General features: G+C 39.5%; 1 protein-coding gene across 1 annotated transcript; it reads right to left on the bottom strand.

Annotated features, from left to right (window-relative positions):
* Positions 1–636: 636 nt before the first annotated feature.
* On the bottom strand, positions 637–4,269 carry TMEM174 (transmembrane protein 174). Its single transcript, XM_001363172.5, has 2 exons — positions 3,530–4,269; positions 637–3,365 (listed from the first exon to the last, which is right to left on the bottom strand). The coding sequence occupies exons 1-2, from the start codon at positions 4,159–4,161 to the stop codon at positions 3,260–3,262; spliced, it is 738 nt and encodes a 245-aa protein (XP_001363209.1). The 5' UTR covers positions 4,162–4,269; the 3' UTR covers positions 637–3,259.
* Between the last annotated feature and the right edge of the window lie 14,219 nt (positions 4,270–18,488).

Here is an 18,488-nt window from a genome sequence, read left to right as displayed (position 1 = left end):
GTGGGGACAGCTTATTCAAATTCACAGAGGCATTAGACAAAATGAAAGAATTGAGGAGAAACTAGGAAATTTGGCTTGGTGTGAGTAATGTAAAACGGGTCAAGGACTAGTAGGTTAGTCAAACTCTCTGTTTAGTCATTTCAGTCCTGCCCAACTCTTTTGGCCCTCATTTACGGTTTTCTTGGCAAAGCTACTGGCACAGTTTGCCTTTTCCTTCTCCAGCTCATTTGATAGATGAGGAAACTGAGGCAAACAGGGTTAAATAACTCACCTAGGGTCAAAGAGCTAGTAAGTATTTGAGGCCGAATTTGAACTCAGGTCTTCCTGACTCTAGTTCTAGTTACTTTATCCTCTGTACCACCTCACTGCCATAGGGGTCAGACTGTGAACAGCCTTAAATGCCAGGCTGAGAAATTTGTATTTTATTCCAGAGAGAAGAAGGTGTCAGTGACAGCTTTTGCAAAGCAAAGTGACGTGGTCAGACCTGTGCCTTGAGAAGATGATTTGGCCAACTGTATGGAGAACCCATCAGGGAAATAAGAAAGCACAAAACCAGGAGGCCAATGGAGAGATTGTTGCAAAAGCCCAATATCCTCCCAGCCAACTAGTACAAAAGACTGCTGATGGTTAATGGGATCACCTTTGGAAAACAATAATTTATTTCACTCAGCAAGTATACATTAGTGTATCAGCTCCAACGCCAGCATGGCGGGGTCTACTCAACTGACTTTGTCTTCCATTTTGGGAAGGGCAGGGAAGGAGGGAGGTCATGTCAGTGGAAAGCAGGAATCAGATGTGAGAGAGAGGGAGAGATCAAAGATGCCATCATTGCCCAAAAGGAACTCACGGTAAGACTGGGAGATGGCATGTCGACATGCACCTACAATGGAAGGCAGTGTGTGATCAAGAATGCCACCAGTCCCAACAAATATTTCTGTTGATTCCTGTAAAGAAAAGGGCTCTTTGAAGTGCACCAGAGCTACCAGGAGTGGCTCAGATTCCCTTTTCTCTCTCCTTTATAGAACTTGCAGACAAGGTTACTGCAAAGAGCTTCTGTTTGGCAGGAGGGGTGGGGGAGAACCACCAACAAACCATGGCTCTCTAGCTTTAGAGAAACTCGACCCAACAGAGTTCACAATAAACAAGGCAGTCGAGGAGGAGTGAACAGAGGAAGCATGAAAGGTCAGAGAGCTGAAAACAGACACACACAGAGACCCAGATCTTCATAAACAAGAGGCCTGTTTTTTTTTTTTTCAGATTGTTCAGAAAAAAAAGGGAGGGGAGGGAAGAGAGGTATTAGAAGGAACCTTTTTACAATAAAGAGATACTTGATGGATCTGAAACTTAGTCACGTAGCCAGGAGTCCAAAGGAGAGTAAAAGAAAAAAAGAGAGAGATTGAAATCTCTGGAAAACTCTACACCCCTAAACAGCACATTCAGGAATGGAATACAGACTAATGACATTTGACTCTACCTTGGGCGGGAGGGCAGTCATGCTGTTTGTTGCATTGAATCTAGTTGGAAAATAATTTCTGTCAATTAAATCTCATTTAAAAATTAAAATCAATAAACTTTGAAGATATGGTCATATAATAAAATAGTTTGACCCTCAGATGTAATCTAAATCATATTAATAATGCAACAAACATTTTAATCATTTCATTGAAGGGGAATTTATAATTTCCTGGTGAAATATTAATTAAAAACACTCAATACAAGTCATAAAGTAGTAATGCTGAACTAAAACTTGGAAGTTTTACCAGAAATATGTTCCCTTGAGGCAGAGTTTTTTAATGAGATATCATTGAACTTTTTTTTAAACTGTTAAGTATTTTGCTATAATTGAATTTCCTCTTAATTCTATGTATTTTTCATTTAATACATTTTCATGTATTATTCATTTATGATAATATTCTGAAAAGGGGTCCATAGACTTTGTTAGGTTGCCAGAGGGTTCTGTGACCCCAAAAAAGTTAAGAACTAGTATGCTGAAGATAAACCCATCATGTGCCCTTGTGTGTTTTAAACTTTTAAATTCTCTCTCACCTATCCTTTCTGACTCTGTGCAGGCCACTGCACAACACAGGAAGGAAACTACAAAATTTAGAAAAGATATAGTTTGTACCCTCATGAAATTTATAGTCTAGCAGGGAAATGTCACATTTCAACAAGCATCTGTCAAATTTCCAATATATGCGAGGCACTCAGTTATATATCTGGCACATACACAGATAATTCCGAAATAGCATTTAACCACTAGGAGATGATCCTGACCAGTAGCCTGATTCTGCTCAGTAATAAGGGCCACATCATTCAACCACTCATTGCCAGTGGTGATGTACCCTACCCAACACTAGCGAGCGATCTGGTATGACATGGAATTCTTTCTGGTCCTCAGAAGCTCAATATCTCTGTCCCTTAGTTCCATCCTCTTGTGAGTGGCATTATGATCTTATTAATACAAGAATTTAGGGTGTATTTACCCATCTGGATGCTTGGTTCAGTATCCTGTTTCTACTCCAGGAAGATGACTCCTCTAAATTCATCCTTGCTATATTTCAATTGAAGCTATTCACCAAAAAAAAAGCATACTGTATATAATTTTTTAATCATAATATGGGGGCATAAATCCAAATGCACCAAACATCATGGAAACCACTGTGGTCATCTCCTTTCAGCCCTCAAATCCTTCAAAGACTAGGCAACCTCAAAGCCCCTTTGTCTACAGACAAGACAAATCCCAGGAGTTAAAAGAAACACGTTTCAGGTGCTCAAATGCAAACCTCCTGATGCAGGGAGGCAAAGATTTTAGCCATTCATGGAATTCCATGTCTGGGCTGGGAACCTTTTAAGGACAAGGGAAGAAACACTAACCCTGGCTTCTCTCTTGAATCTTTGGCTCCCAGACTTAACCACTAAGGAAATCCTTGGGTATAAAAATAAAAATTTCCTCATGACCACAAGGGTGAATTGTGGGACTCCTAATAAAGATTAAGTGGTAAAATTCCTACTCTTGAAACGTGTAAGGAACCCAGAAGATAGAAGGAATGAAGACAGGAAGGGGAATTCCCCATTGGTTTTTCCTTTGCTCTACAGGAGGGATTTTTTCCCCCTTCATCTCAATAGAGTGTTTGGCTATATTATTAGGGGGCACTGTGGAAACCTGTGGTCTTTGTCTGTCTTTGTAGAAGCTATAAGTTTAAAACCATTAGTTTTAAAATAGTGGTTTAAGTGCTTGGTTCCCTCAGAAAATTAGTCTCTAGCGTGGGATGGAGTATATTTCCTCATAAGAAGGAGGAGAAAAGCAGTCACGACTATTGTCTTCCAGTTGTATCTCCTCTAGCTGTTCAGCATCAGTAGAGGACCTAAAAGTATGAGCAGAAAACACAATCAAATTCAGAGCTCATGATCTGAATTTGCCCTACCCTGCCACTTTCCTTAGAGGCACATGAGCCCATAGACTCTGTCTAACCTAGCTGGAAAGGCAGCTCCCAAGCTCCCATGTTTCTATAGGCACATGCCACCATACCTGTTGTCATTTCTGTGATCCATGTCCATGTAGGCAGGATAGAGGTCATCATCAATAAAAGCAGCATTATCATGAGGATAGATGGTACAATACTGAGGGGGACTTGGAGCAGGCACCGTTGGCCCTCCTGAGTTTGCAGCACCAAAAGGATTCACCAGTGGGGGCAGATAAGTGGCATTTACCCCAATGGTATCCTGAGATGCATAAGGAGGAATATACTGGACCACAGTAGCCCCATGGAATGTTATAGGCTGATTGATCCCAGTGAAAACAAAAGATTGTCCACCCAGAGTCTGGTCTGTGTCCAGTGTTCTTTCTTCACTCTCTTTGCAAGACTGACAGGATAGCATTTTAAACTTGCACACGGCGATCAAGATGAAGGTGACCCCGACTGAGAGCAGAATCGGTCCAAGAAGCTGTGTCCACTCAAAGTGAGAGACTCCTTGGTACTTGATCCAGCCCATCACTGTGAACGTGATCCCCACCAGACCCAGAAAGATACCTGAGAAGAGCAAAGTGGCTCCTGCCTTGTCATCATCAGATACCTGGATGTCAGCTGTGCTGGGAGTGTAAGGAGTGACCGAAAATACATTGTGAGGGAAGTCATCCATGCGGTTGCTATTCTGCTCCATTACTCAAAATAGAACCCTTTCCTGATCAAGTCAAAAAGGAACTCACAAGAGATCCACTGTGGCATAACAAGTCACAAGTTTGGATTAGTTATGTGAGACCTTTGTGCTCCTGTGGTTAACAGAGTAGAACACACAATGAAGTAAACTTTGTTTGGAAGAATAAAGGTCTAAGAAGTGAAGCCCGAAATGTTACCTTGTCTCAGATTTTTTCTTGTACTGCCATTGGCTTGTGGATTTTGTAGGATTATTTTACGACACTTTCCCCATTAACCTGTTCTTTAGTATTAGTGCCTTGCTCCTTAAGAATACACATACAAAGCAACAAATGTTATTGAGCCTCTCACCAGGATCTTTGGGGTTCCTGAGTAAGAACTCTCTGGCCAACAGAACAGTCAAAGATTAGAATAAATAGAAATAAGTTTTCTATGAAGTTTTTTTTTAATTCTGCATCAATCTTCAACAGCAACAACTCATGGCTAGTCAGAGTTTAATCACAAGAACTACATAACTCTGTGATTTTTATATTTTCCAAAAAGAACCTTTAGTATTGGGGGAGTATTACAACTGAATGAGACAGTAGAAGTGATAGAAAACTTTTAAAGAATATTTTCTATTTTGCCCAGGCTGAGGAAGCATGGAATGGAATATGAAGGCAGAAATGGCATCAGTTCCAGCTTCATTTAAAAAAAAAATGTCACTTTCTCTATGGTGAAAGAATTACTGGTCTCCAAGGAGAAAAGTGAACAGGTTTACTGTCATTCTCCATTTTGCACTCAGATGTTGTGCCCTAGATATGGCCGGAGCCCTCCCTAGGTCTGCTCATGGTTCTAGGCCCCCTCACAACTCCCCAGTTTTCAAGTACCACTTTGGGTCAACACCTCTTTATAGCTACAGCTCCAATTCCTGACCAGGAGCCGTGTCAGATCATGGCAGCAGAGTTTATGAAATCAAAGTGAGAAAGATCTAAGTGTTTTTATGTGGACGAAGCTGAGAGAGAGAAAGGAAGAGGGGGAGAAAGAAAGAAGGAGAGAGGGAAAAAGGCCAAGAGATAGAGACAGGGAAGGAGGGAGAAGAAGAAAAAGAGAATCAAAACAATGCAAAATAAAGAGTAGTGATTCTATCAGATCACAAATATCCTTCATCAGTTCCTTTGATTCTTTAACATAGAGATGGAAAAATATACAGAACACTCATGGTTAAGCATTAAGAGATCAGCACCTAGAGCAGTCTCTACTTCATCTCTTCTCTGTTAGTCCTGACGACATAATCATTATTGGACATTGAACTTTCCACATTCAAGGCTTCTCAATGCCCGAGTCAGGTCTGCACCTTTCAGTCTATCTCCTGAGTTTATCTGGTATCATTCCTGCCATCCATGTCCATATAGAAAGTGATACCACACTGGAAGTGCTCCTAAGCAATCACAATATACAATGCAAGAGAGAAGGTTCACATACAACTTCCTGAGAAATATAGTCCAGAGTATTTTCTCAATGAATAAGACCTTTTTTTGGCCCCAAGTATGTTGTGAGTATATTCAGATTGTCCATAGATATATTCCTCTGTGCTAGGAAGATTTCTTTATTTCTTTATTTTATTAAGTGAATGAATATTTTTCCAACTATTAAATGAATATACATTTTTTTAGGTTGTACATAATTTCCAGAGGAAAGTTGTAAGAGGGACAATTATAAGACTGGCTGTAAATTAATAATTTTATTAAATCAAAAGGTAGTAGGGGGGGAAAGATGGAAAAATAAGAGAGAGTGATATAGTTTACTTTCCTTATTGCTACATTTAACTTGCTATTCTGTGGCCACCATTAGGACCCCCTAGCCATGATACACAGGGAAGTCCAACCAACAACAAACATGGAAGAGAAGATAGCAAAAATCCCCTCTTGCCTCAGTTTATCAAACTTTTTCTCCACCCACTAACTCTCACACATCATATCTCTGGAGCCAACTGTGGTTTTACCTCAGCCACCTGGGAAACAGTCTGGGGGAAAGGGGGAGGGAGATGAAGGGGCATCTTCCCTGCCCCCTATTTCTTCATCTCTTGACTCTATTGCTGCCTTCCCCACCCACCCACCTACCCCCGCTGCCATTCTGTCCTCATGACCCAATCCACTCAATGATTTCCTTCACACAGTCTTTCCAGTTTCTATTCAGTCAGCAGTTTACCCTATCCTCCACCAAAGAATCCCAAGATGCTTCGCAACACTATTTCCCAATGTGGGGAGCAGCTGGGTAGTTCAGTGGATTGAAAGCCCAGCCTAGAGAAGGGAGGTCCTGGGTTTAAATATGACCTTAGATATTTCATAGCTGTGTGACCCTGGGCAAGTCACTTAACCCCCATTGCCTAGCCCTAACCACTCTTTTGTCTTGGAACACAATATTGATTCTAAGACAGAAGGTAAGAGATTTTTGTTTATTTGTTTGTTTTTTAATTGCTCAATCAGCTTTCTCCTCAGCATCCTTTCCAAATCTAAGATTCTGTTATTTGGTGATTTGCTCAAAATCACACAAAGAAAAAACAAAAGGAATCAAACCCAGGTCTTTCAAGAAACCAAAGTTGGTGATTTTCAGTTGCATCCTTGTGCCCTTAAAACAAACCACCAAGGGATTTGCAGTTCAGCCTGATGGAGTTTGTATGGTAATCTCTTCAGCTGGAAGGAAGTTGAGTAGGAGGGAGAGAAGGTGACTAAGGAAAGGAGATTTACACCTTTTCTTTTAAATGGAATGTCCAATCGTAGTTGATGGATTTCATTTCAGTCTCTTTCCTCTTGGGGTATGATCTACTTCCAGTCACTGTCATTTAGCAAGAAAACTCAGCCCTCAAGACTACTCTAAATAAATTAGATTGTTTTCCATTTGGGTTTAGCTGTATTCTATTGCAATTTGGAGAATGGAAAGACAGAAAGAGCAAGATAAAACCTGAGAGTGTAGACATAAAAGTTTCTGCCTCAACTAACGCAGTTAATGAAGGCAAAATTGGATGAGAATTCTATGGCTACATGTCAAGAAATTTTATTTTCAGGTGCTGACTGTAATCTTTCATCAGATGCATTCTTTTCCAGATGTGGAATTCTCCTGCAACTAGGTTGTCTAACATCTGACATTCTCTGACACATCTGGCTTGTTCCTCCCACAGAGCTGTCAGCTTCTCAAGAACTTCTTCTCCACATCTTATTTCACACATACAGGGCTGCCCTAAGCAAAACTGAGGTCTAGGCAATGACAGCTAAAGTTGCTTTTCCCCAGGCTCTCCCCCTCAGGTGTTCAGGACCCTCATATCCTTGAAAAGTGCTGACAAACTCATTAATTCTCAGGTTTAGATGATAGATGAGGCTTAACATGTTAACCTCACCAATGCATTTTTTAAACCCTTATCTTCCATTTTAGAATCAATGCTGTGTATTGTTTCCAAGGCAGAAGAGTGGTAAGGTCTAGGAAATGGAGGCTAAGTGACTTGCCCAGGGTCACACAGCTAGGAAGTATCTGAGGTCAGATTTGAACTTAGGACCTCCCATCTCTGGGCCTGGCTCTCATTCTCAACTGCCCCTACCACCACCACCAATGTTTTTTGTACATTATGAAAGAAACAAAATAGCTCAAGCCAAAGATATCATTCTATGTTGTTTGTTCTCATTCTTCAGTCCAACTCTTTGTGACCCCATAGATCATACCATCCATTGGGTTTTTTTGGCAAAGATACTAGAGTGGTTTGCCATTTCCTTTTCCATTGATAAAGACAAGTGAGGGTTAAATGACTAGCCTGGGGTCACAGGCTAGTAAGTGTCTTATAAAGACAATATTAGAAATCAAATCTTGTTAGTTTAGAGATAAGAAGTAGAGAAGCTGGCTTGAGAAAGAATTAGAGTTTGAAACAACTGAGACAGAGTGTCAGTTTCAAATGTTGACAGTGTGTGTGTGAGAAGTCTAATGGTTTTTCTGTGGCAGTTAGGCTCTCTGGGTGTGGCAGTTATTCTGGGGGAGTTGGTCTCTCTCAAAGTGCTGGGAGCAGGTGATATCTTTTCTCTCTCTCTCTCTCCTCACTGTCTAAGGTAAAAGGTGAGGGAGGCCTGAGCAGGAAACTGCTTGGCCATGGAAGTTCAGAACATCCGTAAGCAGACATAAACATATCAAGGTCCCAATAGCAGTATGTACCAGATAAGAACTGAGGGGCCAAGCAGACCCCTGGCAGAAAACATAAACATGTCAAGGTTCCAACAATAGTATGTACCAGATAAAGACTTCAGGGCCATACATGCTGGGTAGTAGGGATATAAACCTCCGGATTCATGGGCTACAGTGGGAACTCTGTGCTGAGATCCCTGGGGGTGAACTCTGTACTGAGTCCCCTGGGGGGAACTCTATGCTGAGTCCCCTGGTAGGTACCAGACTAATAAACGACCCTTTGCCTGCTTGCACTGTCTATTGGTCTTCCGTGGTGGTGGGCGACAACCCGGACCCTAACAAAGGAAAGAAGGGAAAAATGTGAAGAAGCTAAGCGAGTTTCCTTTTCTAACTTGGGAAACACTAGTGACTGTCTATTGCTGTTTTATCAATTGTTTTTATATCTGAGAAGTTCAAAGAAAGACCTGGTTTTTGGTTTGTCCTCTGAATCTGTTAAGGCAACTTGGTTTTTGCTAAGGCTCAGCTCACTAGCCTTTTTTTTTTAATTTTTATAACTTAGAGACAAAGTTATGAATTATATACTTCATGTAAGGATAATAGTATTTAGTTTATTGTAGAATAGTGAAAATTTGGGTTAATCAGATCAGAAAGGATCAGTATAGCCTGTGGAAACAGGAAAAGTGGTTCCTTGAAGAACCAGGGAGTTTTATTTGTGTGGAGTTAGAATCCCTTAGAGTTAGAAATCCTTTTTTATTCTTATATTCTCAATAAATAGTTTACTTTCATATAACAAAGAGTCTCCTTAGCATCCTTGCACCTGGCCCTGAAGACAAGTTCACTTATGAGCTTATCTTCACTGATATAAACTGAAGATACTTTGTAAGCACAGCAAGCAGAGTATCTAAATGAAGTTTACCTATTATGTTAACAGTGCATTCAGATTTGAACCCAGGTCTCCCCAGCTCCAGACCTGGTACACTATCCTCTGAGCCACCTAGCAGCCAATTGCTCTGTAACTGAATTAATTTGAGAAAATGGCAAATCAATAGAGGGTGAAGTATGAGACAGAATTCCCTTAGACAACTATAGTAGGCAGATGTAGCAGATAGAATTTTTAGCTAGAAAAGGATTAATAATTGTATGATAACAACTTTTATATCATAGATGAAGATATTGGGGCTGAGGAAACTGCTCAAAACCATATGACCAGCACAGAATCAGGTCCCAGGGCTTCTGTCTGTGGGTTCAATGCCCTTTCCATTTCTTATATTTCAGTAACTCTTTTTTTCTTTTTTAATTTTTATTTGGCCAGTTTCAAACATTATTCCTTGATTACAAAAAAATCATATTATTTCCCTCCTTCCCCTCCTCCCACCCCTCCCATAGCTGATGTGCAATTCCACTGGGTATTACATGTGTCCTTGATCAGAACCCATTTCCATGTTGTTGGTGTTTGCATTAGGATGTTCATTTAGAGTCTACATCCCCAATCATATCCCCTTGATCCATGTGATCAAGCAGTTGTTTTCCTTCTGTGTTTCTACTCCCATTGTTTTTCCTCTGAATGTGGGTAGTGTTCTTTCTCATAGATCCCTCCATTCAGTAATATCTTTAATAGATCTCCTTGGCTGCTCCCACCAGTGGTATACATCCTTACCTATACCTATAGTTTCTGCTATGAGACTTCTGATCATGTCATCCAGAAAATCCTTCGTGGAAGGGCACCTATAACACTGTCGGCTTCCTCTAGGTCTTTTATTATTGGTTGGAGAATTGTCCATTTGTCAAGGTGGAATCACAACCACCCCCACCACATTTTAGGTATCAAATCAATTATCTATAGACTTTAGACTGAGTGCCAAAAAGCCTTCAGGAAATATGTGGCTTAAGAATTATTTTCTTATAGGCCATGAAGACTTAGCCATAACTCAGGTTTTGTGGTGTCATTTTTTTTCAGTCATGTCCATCTCTTTGGGACCCCACTTTGGATTTTCTTGGCAAAGATACTGGAGTGTTTGTCATTTCCTTCTTCAGGTCACTTGACAGATGAGGAAACCTAGGCAAACAGGGTAAGTGACTTGCCCAGGGTCACATACCTAGTAAATGTCTGAGACTAGATTGAACTCAGGTCTTCCTGACTCCAACTCCAGTACTCTATCCCCTGCTCCACTTAGCTACCCTCTCTATATATGTAGGGGAGTACAAAGACTAAGATTCCTCAAATCTTAGAAGGCCTATTGGGAAGCAGAAATTTAGAACAAAGGGTTGAGATAATGTCTTGACAAGGTTCCACACAGGAATTCTGGTTTCTTGTCTCTACCTCACTTTTTTATTGGAACGAGACAATAGATAATTGTGACCTTTAGAAAAGTTTAGAGGCATGAAATGCTGAGTAAATCACTTAAACTCTTGATGCTCCAGGAAAGTCTCTAAGACTGTAAATTGCAAAGATGGTACCATCTTGCATTGGTAGAAGGAGTTTCCTCACGTGAGAGTTCTCGACCAATGAAATCAGAGGCTTCCTGACTTTAAGCCCAACCCTCTATCCACTGCCCCACCTAGCTGCCCAATAGTGCTAGTAGCCCTTCTAAATGTGGAAGTGTGAAAATTGTCACTGTCAATGTGCCATTGTCACAGAATAGATGAGATTATATGAGGTTCTTTAGTTTTATTCCACAAGTGGAAAAGGATACACTGATTCCCTAGTTTAGCTTTGTAAAATTCTGGGATTAGGAAAAGAAAACCTACAAGAGTTATGTGGACCTCAAACTATTGAGATTTTTCTTAAAGGTCAAGATTATCTGTTGTCTCATCCAGATGAATAGTGAGGTCAAGAAACCTAAAGCAAAAACATTTTAAAGCTTTACCTTCTGTCTTAGAATCAATATTTGGTACCAGCTCCAAGATAGGGTCTAGACAGTTGGGGCTAAGTGATGTGCCCAGGGTCACACAATTAGGAAGTGTCTTTGATACCAGATTTGAACCTGAGAAATCCTATCTCCAGACTTGGCTCTCTATCCACTGAGCCCTCTAGTTGCCCTCCTAAAGCAATGTTTAACCAAAAGTAAGCTCTTCCTGGAAAGACTTTGCTTATGAGTGTGGTGGCAGTAGGTGTATCTATCATTCAAGAAGTGGACTAGCTGAGTTCAGAAAGACCTATCTTGGTGAAGATTCTACTTTTTTTGGACATGATTCATAAACTGTTTGTTAAATTGTCAACAGAAGACATCCAACAGATCTGCAGATTAGGAACATGAGTTGCCTCTCCATCATCATGTTCACCCTTCTCACTGATGGTATATGTATTTGTGCCAAAGTATCCATACCAGTCCAATCACAATCCCATAAACAGTTGGAGAAAATTGCCTCTCCAGGTTAATGTTTCTAGTTTTCAAAATATAAAAATAGGGAACCAAAACCAGCAAGCTTAAAGGTCCTTTGACATGCTTGAGAAAGTTCAAGTAGAAAAAGGAACAATAAATGTTACTCATTCATAGTGTGAGGTTTCTGGACCTTGAGGTTTCAAAGTCTTGAGTCAACTGTGGCCTTGAGAAAGGGAATGAGACTTGTGGTCAAGCTGTCCACATTACTGCTCTTACCAGCAATAGTTGGTTCAGCATTGACTCAAAGGATTGAGTATCTGGGTGGGGAAGAGAAATGAAAACCTCGAGACTAGGTGTAATCAAAAAGAATCCAATTGAGAAGAAGGAAGGGACAGTAACCTCATATTCTTAGAAATTTGTCAAAGTTCTCTCTCTATTTCTATATAGCTTAGATAGGAGACTAGAAACTGTCTAGAAGAGGTTGGGTTTTTTTCCAACTGGCAGGTATATTCATAGGTATTTTATTCTATCTCTAGTTAGTTTAAATGGCTTGTCTCATTATCTTTTCTTATGAGTCTTTGGGAGAGATATATAGAAATGCTAATGATTTGTGTGGGTTTATTTTATATACTGCTCCTTTGATAAAATTATTGATAGAACCAACTAATTTTTTTAGTTGAATCTCTAAGATTTTCAATATAAATCATTATATTGTCTGCAAAAAGAGATAGTTTTATGACCACTTTGCCCATTCTGATTTCTAGAATTTCTTTTCTTCTCTTGTTACTATTGCCAGTATTTCTAATGCAACATTAAATAATATTGGCAATAATGAACAATCTTCTTCCACAGAATGATGTGGGAAAGGCAGCAGTTGCTGAACAATAAGAATTTCCACCCTTCCTTCCTCTGGCATGGCCTCAAGTGATAAAGTCAGAACTAGAAGGGGACCTAGGGTGTCCATTGTGACTACTGATATCCCTCTACTTCATCTCATAGTCCTCCATTAGTTGACACCATATAGTGTAACTGCCATCCCTAGGATGCCGTGACTGTGATGCCTCTCTTCTGAGGCCAACCAAACCAGGCCAAGGCACAAGTCAGCCTTTCAGAAGAATGGGTCACCTCCTCTATGGGTACCACTACAAATGTGATTGGGCAGTCCTGTGGCCCAAGACTACAACCTATGGAGAGCTGTGTGCTTCCAGACCAAAGTTTTCCAACTGTGGGGCACTTTCACTCTCTCCGGGGATGGAGCATGGGGTCCTTTCATGGGGGGTAGCATGAAACAATGACCAGGATTACTGGATATTTTCTCAAATACCTTCACGTTTTTCCAATGGAAACAGTGTACAAATGGAAGTCAAAAAGAGCAAGACCAACATGGTAACTTCATTCCAAGTGAAAGCTAAAATATCATAGAATTTTCATCAGCACGTGTCAAATTTCAACATAGATTTGTCTGCCATTGTCAATTTTCATTCATAACATAAGGCATCCCCTTGAGTATTGCATTTGAACATGCTGGTGAACTCAAAATTAAATCATCTTTTTACAGTTTGAAATCACTAGCAGCTCTAGGTGGTATAAGTAGAGTGCTTCACCCGGAGACAAGAAGACTTGAGTTAAAAAACCACCTCAGAGAGTTACTAGCTTTGTGACCCTGGATAATTCAATAAACTACCTCAGTTTCCTAATGTATAAAATGGGGATAATGATAGCATCTACTTCTCAGAAGTGTTGTGAGGAACAAATGACACAATACTTGTAAAGCATGTTGCAAACCTGAAAGCATAATATAAATACTAGCTACTATTATTATTATCATCATGATTATTACTATTTGTTTCACTTCTCAGTATCATTCATTTCAAGGAAAGTTTTCAACTGGCTTCCCCAAAACTGAAACTTTAACATTTTTTGTAACTTTAAAATAATTATGGATAATCATTTAAAATTTTTTTGTTTCATTATGCTTATCTGCCACAATGTTTTTCTTTTTCTTTCTTTTTTTTTAGTGGTGGGGAGAAAGAAGGGAGAAAAATGCTTGATAAATGAAAAAAATTAAAACAATATTTTAACTTTGCTAACCCAAATTTCTATTACCAATAATTTTAAAATAAAGTAAATATATTTTAGTGTTGGGTAAATATATAATAAATTTGACAAGAAAATCCCAATAAATAACTAAAACATTTACAGGGAAAGACAATAGCATTTTTTTTTAATAACTTTGCATTCTGTATTACTAGGGATTGATTCTAAGTATCCATTCCAAGGTGGAATAGTATTAAGGACTAGTCAATCCAGATTAAGGGACTTGCCCAGGGTCACATAGCTAGGAAGTGTGGGACCCCAGATTTGAATCTAGATCTTCCTGACACTCAGCTGAGCTCTCTATCCACTGAGTCACCTAATTGCCCCAGACATCTTTGAGTGATAGTTTAAGTACTAAAAATGCCAAAACATGAAGTACCCAAATATAAAAAAACATGATTCACTATGTTTACAATTATCTTTTATAAGTACTATTATTATCTTTTCCCACATGATGATTATGGAAACATATTTGATATGATGGCAAATGAATAACCCATTTCATATATTAGACAATATTGCTTATTGCCTTAAGGAGGACATAGAGGAGGAAAGGAGGGAGTGAATTTGGAACTCAAAGTTTTAAAAAATGGATAATAAAAATTCCTTTTAGGAACATCTGGGGAGCACCTCTGCTGTTGTGAAGTCTAGTTGGGCCTGGCTTCCAACTAGTTAGCAAAGGTGGTTGCCTGCACCTTGTTATTCTCCTTCCTCTAACTCTAGACTTTGAGTTTATATAGCAAAGTTCATCCCAGGGGCCTCACGTGCAAGCTTGGAAGTTAACCATTTATCTCCAATAAACAGTCCCTTGTCTCAGGAATTATCTTCACATATCCTCACAGTGTGGCAGTAATGACCCTGCAAATAAGCAGGGAATGAGCAGGATTGTTCTTAATTAATTTTCACTCATTCATCCATTCATTTATAGCAAAGATCAAATATTCCCAATAGCAAATCAACTAGTTTTACCCAATTTTAAATAAGAGCGGGGAAATATTGTCTATATAGTGGGCTATGGGTCCAGGTGCTATAAAGCCAATTATATTTTTAGCTTATTCACCGGATAATTTTATTTTTTTTAATTTAAGTATTTTTCCATGGCTACATGATTCATGTTTTTTCCCTCCCCTTTTCCTCTTGCCCTTCCTCAAGCCAACAAGCAACTCCACTGGGTTATACATGTATTATCACTCAATACCTATTTCCATATTATTCATTTTTGTAATAATCTTTTAAAAACACAAACCCCACATCCAATACTCATATAAGCAAGTAAAAAATCAAACATTTTCCCTCTGTGTTTCTATTCCCACAGTTCTTTCTCTTGATGTGGATAACATTCCTTCTCATAAGTCCCTCCACTGGATAGCTTTAAACCATCCAAATAGAATGATTTCTCTGGGTAGAAAAGGGTCTTGACTGCCACCAGGTACTTGTGGTACCAGCTCTACTGTAGATGCTCTCCTGGTTTGAGCCTCTTGCCTCAGATATTGGGAGAACACTTGGCCTATTGACTATGAGACTCAATCTTGCTTCTTTGTTCAGGATTTTTGTACTTCACACAGCATTACCATTGCTGGGTCTGTTTCTCAAGAGATCAGGAAAAGAGGAAAAGAACCCTACATTCCAAAATATTTATAGTAGCTCTCATTGTAGTGGCAAAGAATTAGAAATTGAGAGGATGCCCATCAACTGGGGAATGGCTGAACAAATGTTGGCATATGATTGTGATGGACTACTATTGTGCCATAAGAAACAATGAGTAGATTGATTTCTAAAAAAAGTAGAAAGAACTATACAAGGTAATGAACAGTAAAATGAGTAGAACAAGGAAAACATTACATACAGCCATAGAATTAATATTGAAAGAAGAAACTGAGAATGTTACCTCCAGGAAAGACTTAATTTATATGAACATGGCTTTTCTGGAAATATCTTATGTGATGTGGGGAGGTTCCAGAGAGGCTGGGACACTTTATGGACAGCATTTATTATATGGATATGAAGAAAAGTAAGTTAAATATAGAGATTTGTGATTTTATTTTTGTACTATCTTCTTTTTCTTTGTATATGGAAATGCTTGTGTTATTTGGTTTTGTAAACATTTGAAATAACAAAAAAATTTTGGAAAGAAAAAATATTTAAATACTTCAATAGTTCTTCTTAATGGGGCTATTCCCTCTGGTCACATTGATTGTGACACTTGCAGGTCTTTTCTTCTTCTGTGATTTGGTCCATGTTCTCTTATAAGATCATGACCAATCCTCCATAGGATGTCCACCAAGGGCCTTCCTCTTGACCTCTTTACATTAATTGGAATGCCAATGTAACTTACAGACTGCCCATCTATTATCTCTCATTCTAGAAACTTGATTGATCTGCCTCCTTTTCTGGCCATGTATCTCTCTTTTAAGAGTTACCAATATCCTCTTTTCTTGTAAGGATACATATCATTTTAGCTTATTGGATCACTTAAAAAAAGTTTTGTTTTTGTTTTTTCCCCCTTTTCCCCTAATTACCTTTTGATGATTCTCTTGAGTTCTGTGTTTGGGCATCAAATTTTCTGTTCATGTCTGGTCTCATCTTTATGAATGCTTAGAAGTCTTCTATTTTATTAAATGATCATATTTTCTCCTGTAAGAATACAGTCAGTTTTGCTGGGTAGTTGATTCTTGGTTGTAGACCTAGTTCCCTTGCTTTCTGGAATATCATATTGTAAAGATTAAAATTTTGGGGAAGCTGAGGCAAGTAGAAATTAGTTTCTCTCTGCAAGAAGTATTATATTTTTAGAGGTTTATTAAAGGTTAAGGATTAAAGAAAATACAAGCAAGAGAAGCACGTGCTAGGTGGGCCATGAGGCCCACCCAAATTTCACTCACATCAGGAGATATGTCTGTTTGCCAGTGGAGCCAGTAAGAGAAGAGACCCTGCCGTGGGTGGAGACCCTTTAAATAATGATTTTGCTCTCGGCCCAGGTGAGAATTCAGTGAGATTACAAAGCATTCTGGGGAAGTGGACCAAGGATGTCTGGGGATTGAAGTCCTGGATTCAAGTCTATTTTTACAATATTCCATGCCTTTCAGTCCTTCAGTGTGGATGCAGCCAGATCCTGCATTATCTTCACTGTAGTTCCATGGTATCTGAATGACTTCTTCTTAGCAGCTTGTAATATTTTTTCCTTGGTCTGATAGTTCTTGAATTTGTCTATAACATTCCTGGGTGTTGTCAGTTGGGGAGTACAGGAGATGATCTGTGGATTCTTTCAATCTCCACTTTTCCCTCTTGTTCTAGAATATCAGGGCAGTTTTCTTAGATAGTTTCCTGCAGGATGATGTCCAGGCTTTTTCTTTTGTCATGGTCTTCCAGTAGACCAATGATTCTTAAGTTGTCTCTCCTGGACCTGTTTTGTAACTCTTCTGTTTTGTGGATGAGGTATTTCATATTTTCCTCAATTTTTTCATTCTTTTTATTTTGTTTTATAGTGTCCTGCTGCCTTGTGAAGTCGCTTGCTTCTAATTGTTGTTTTCTAGCTTTTAAAGACTGGATTTCATCCCTAGGTTTTTGGTCATCCTTCTCCTTCTGGTCTGATTTTCTTTGGAGGTCATCTTTCATTTTCTTCGCCTCATCTTTCATCTCCTTTGCCTCATTTTCAAGCTGATTTACTTTGGTTTTCAAGACACTATTTTCTGTTTCCAGATGATTTATCTTGTTTTTTAAGTTCTTTTCCCAGTTGTCTTCAGCCTCTCTTAATTATGTTTTGAATTGTATTTTGAGTTCTTCCAAAGCCTGCGTCCAATTTGCTGGAGTTTCTATGTTTTTGTTTGGTGTTCCTTGATCCTCCTCTATTATATTTTTTTCTTTGTTCATTGCCTGTATAGAAGCTATCGATTGTAATTTCTTTTTTCTTTTGCTGTTGTTTGCTCATAATTGTCCCTTCTTTACACCCTGAAATTGCCTGCGCTCTTGAACCGCTCATTATGTGCTGGATCTGTGGGTTTGGGCTTTTCTGTCAGCCTTCATCCTTGGAGCTTAGTCAGCAAGGCTCTCAGAGCAGCCTGTGGGGGAGGGGTATTGGAGCTTGAGCTTCCCTACCCTCTGAAGGCTTGATAAGATTAAGGAGTTGATCTTGCAGAGCTGGATGTGCCCTGAGGCCAAAACCTCAGGAAGAGGAGGGGGGGACAATATGGAATGTCTCAGCTGTGATTGGGCTGCCTTCTTTGAGGTTCTCCTCTGGCTGTCTCTGCACCGCCTGTGTTCAAAGCCCTGAATCGGGCACAGCTTTGCCTGCAAGTTACTCCCTCCAGACTATCAGCCTTGTCCACCAAAAGATTCCAGCCACTGCTGGAGGCTCAGTACTGTAGGTGGGGGAGGGGTCCTGGGACTTTCCTTCTTCCTTCCCCTTAAATCCAAGTGTTCTCAAATTCAGGCTTTTGGGGGGTGTACCTTGTAAGTTGAGTCCAGCAGGAGGGTTCCTTAGCTCTGTCCTGATGTTTGATTTGGTTTTCAGTCCCCTAGGAGCATTTTGTTTTTAATTGGTGAGGAAGGGTTTTCAGAGGTCTGAAATTTCGCTGACTCTATGCTGCCATCTTTACTCTCCCTCCCATGTATATCTCTTTGAGGTTGTTTTTTTACCCTGATTTATTTGAACAGTTTGTAATGTTAGTGTCTGTGTACTCTAAACATGAAGCTCTCAGTTGTTCTTTAGATGACCCATAGTTTCCCTCAAAGGCTGGCATTCCATTATTCACAACCCCCAAATATCACTGGA

This window comes from Monodelphis domestica, chromosome 3 (genome assembly GCF_027887165.1).
Source record: "Monodelphis domestica isolate mMonDom1 chromosome 3, mMonDom1.pri, whole genome shotgun sequence".
In the NCBI taxonomy this organism is placed as follows: domain Eukaryota; kingdom Metazoa; phylum Chordata; class Mammalia; order Didelphimorphia; family Didelphidae; genus Monodelphis; species Monodelphis domestica.
This window is presented reverse-complemented; position numbering and strand designations above follow the sequence as displayed.

Coding starts and splice junctions, on each gene's coding strand:
- TMEM174 (XM_001363172.5), bottom strand. CDS start 4,161: ATGGAGCAGAATAGCAACCGCATGGATGACTTCCCTCACAATGTATTT. Junction 3,366..3,529: donor GATCACAGAAATGACAACAG/GTATGGTGGCAT, acceptor TCATACTTTTAG/GTCCTCTACTGATGCTGAAC.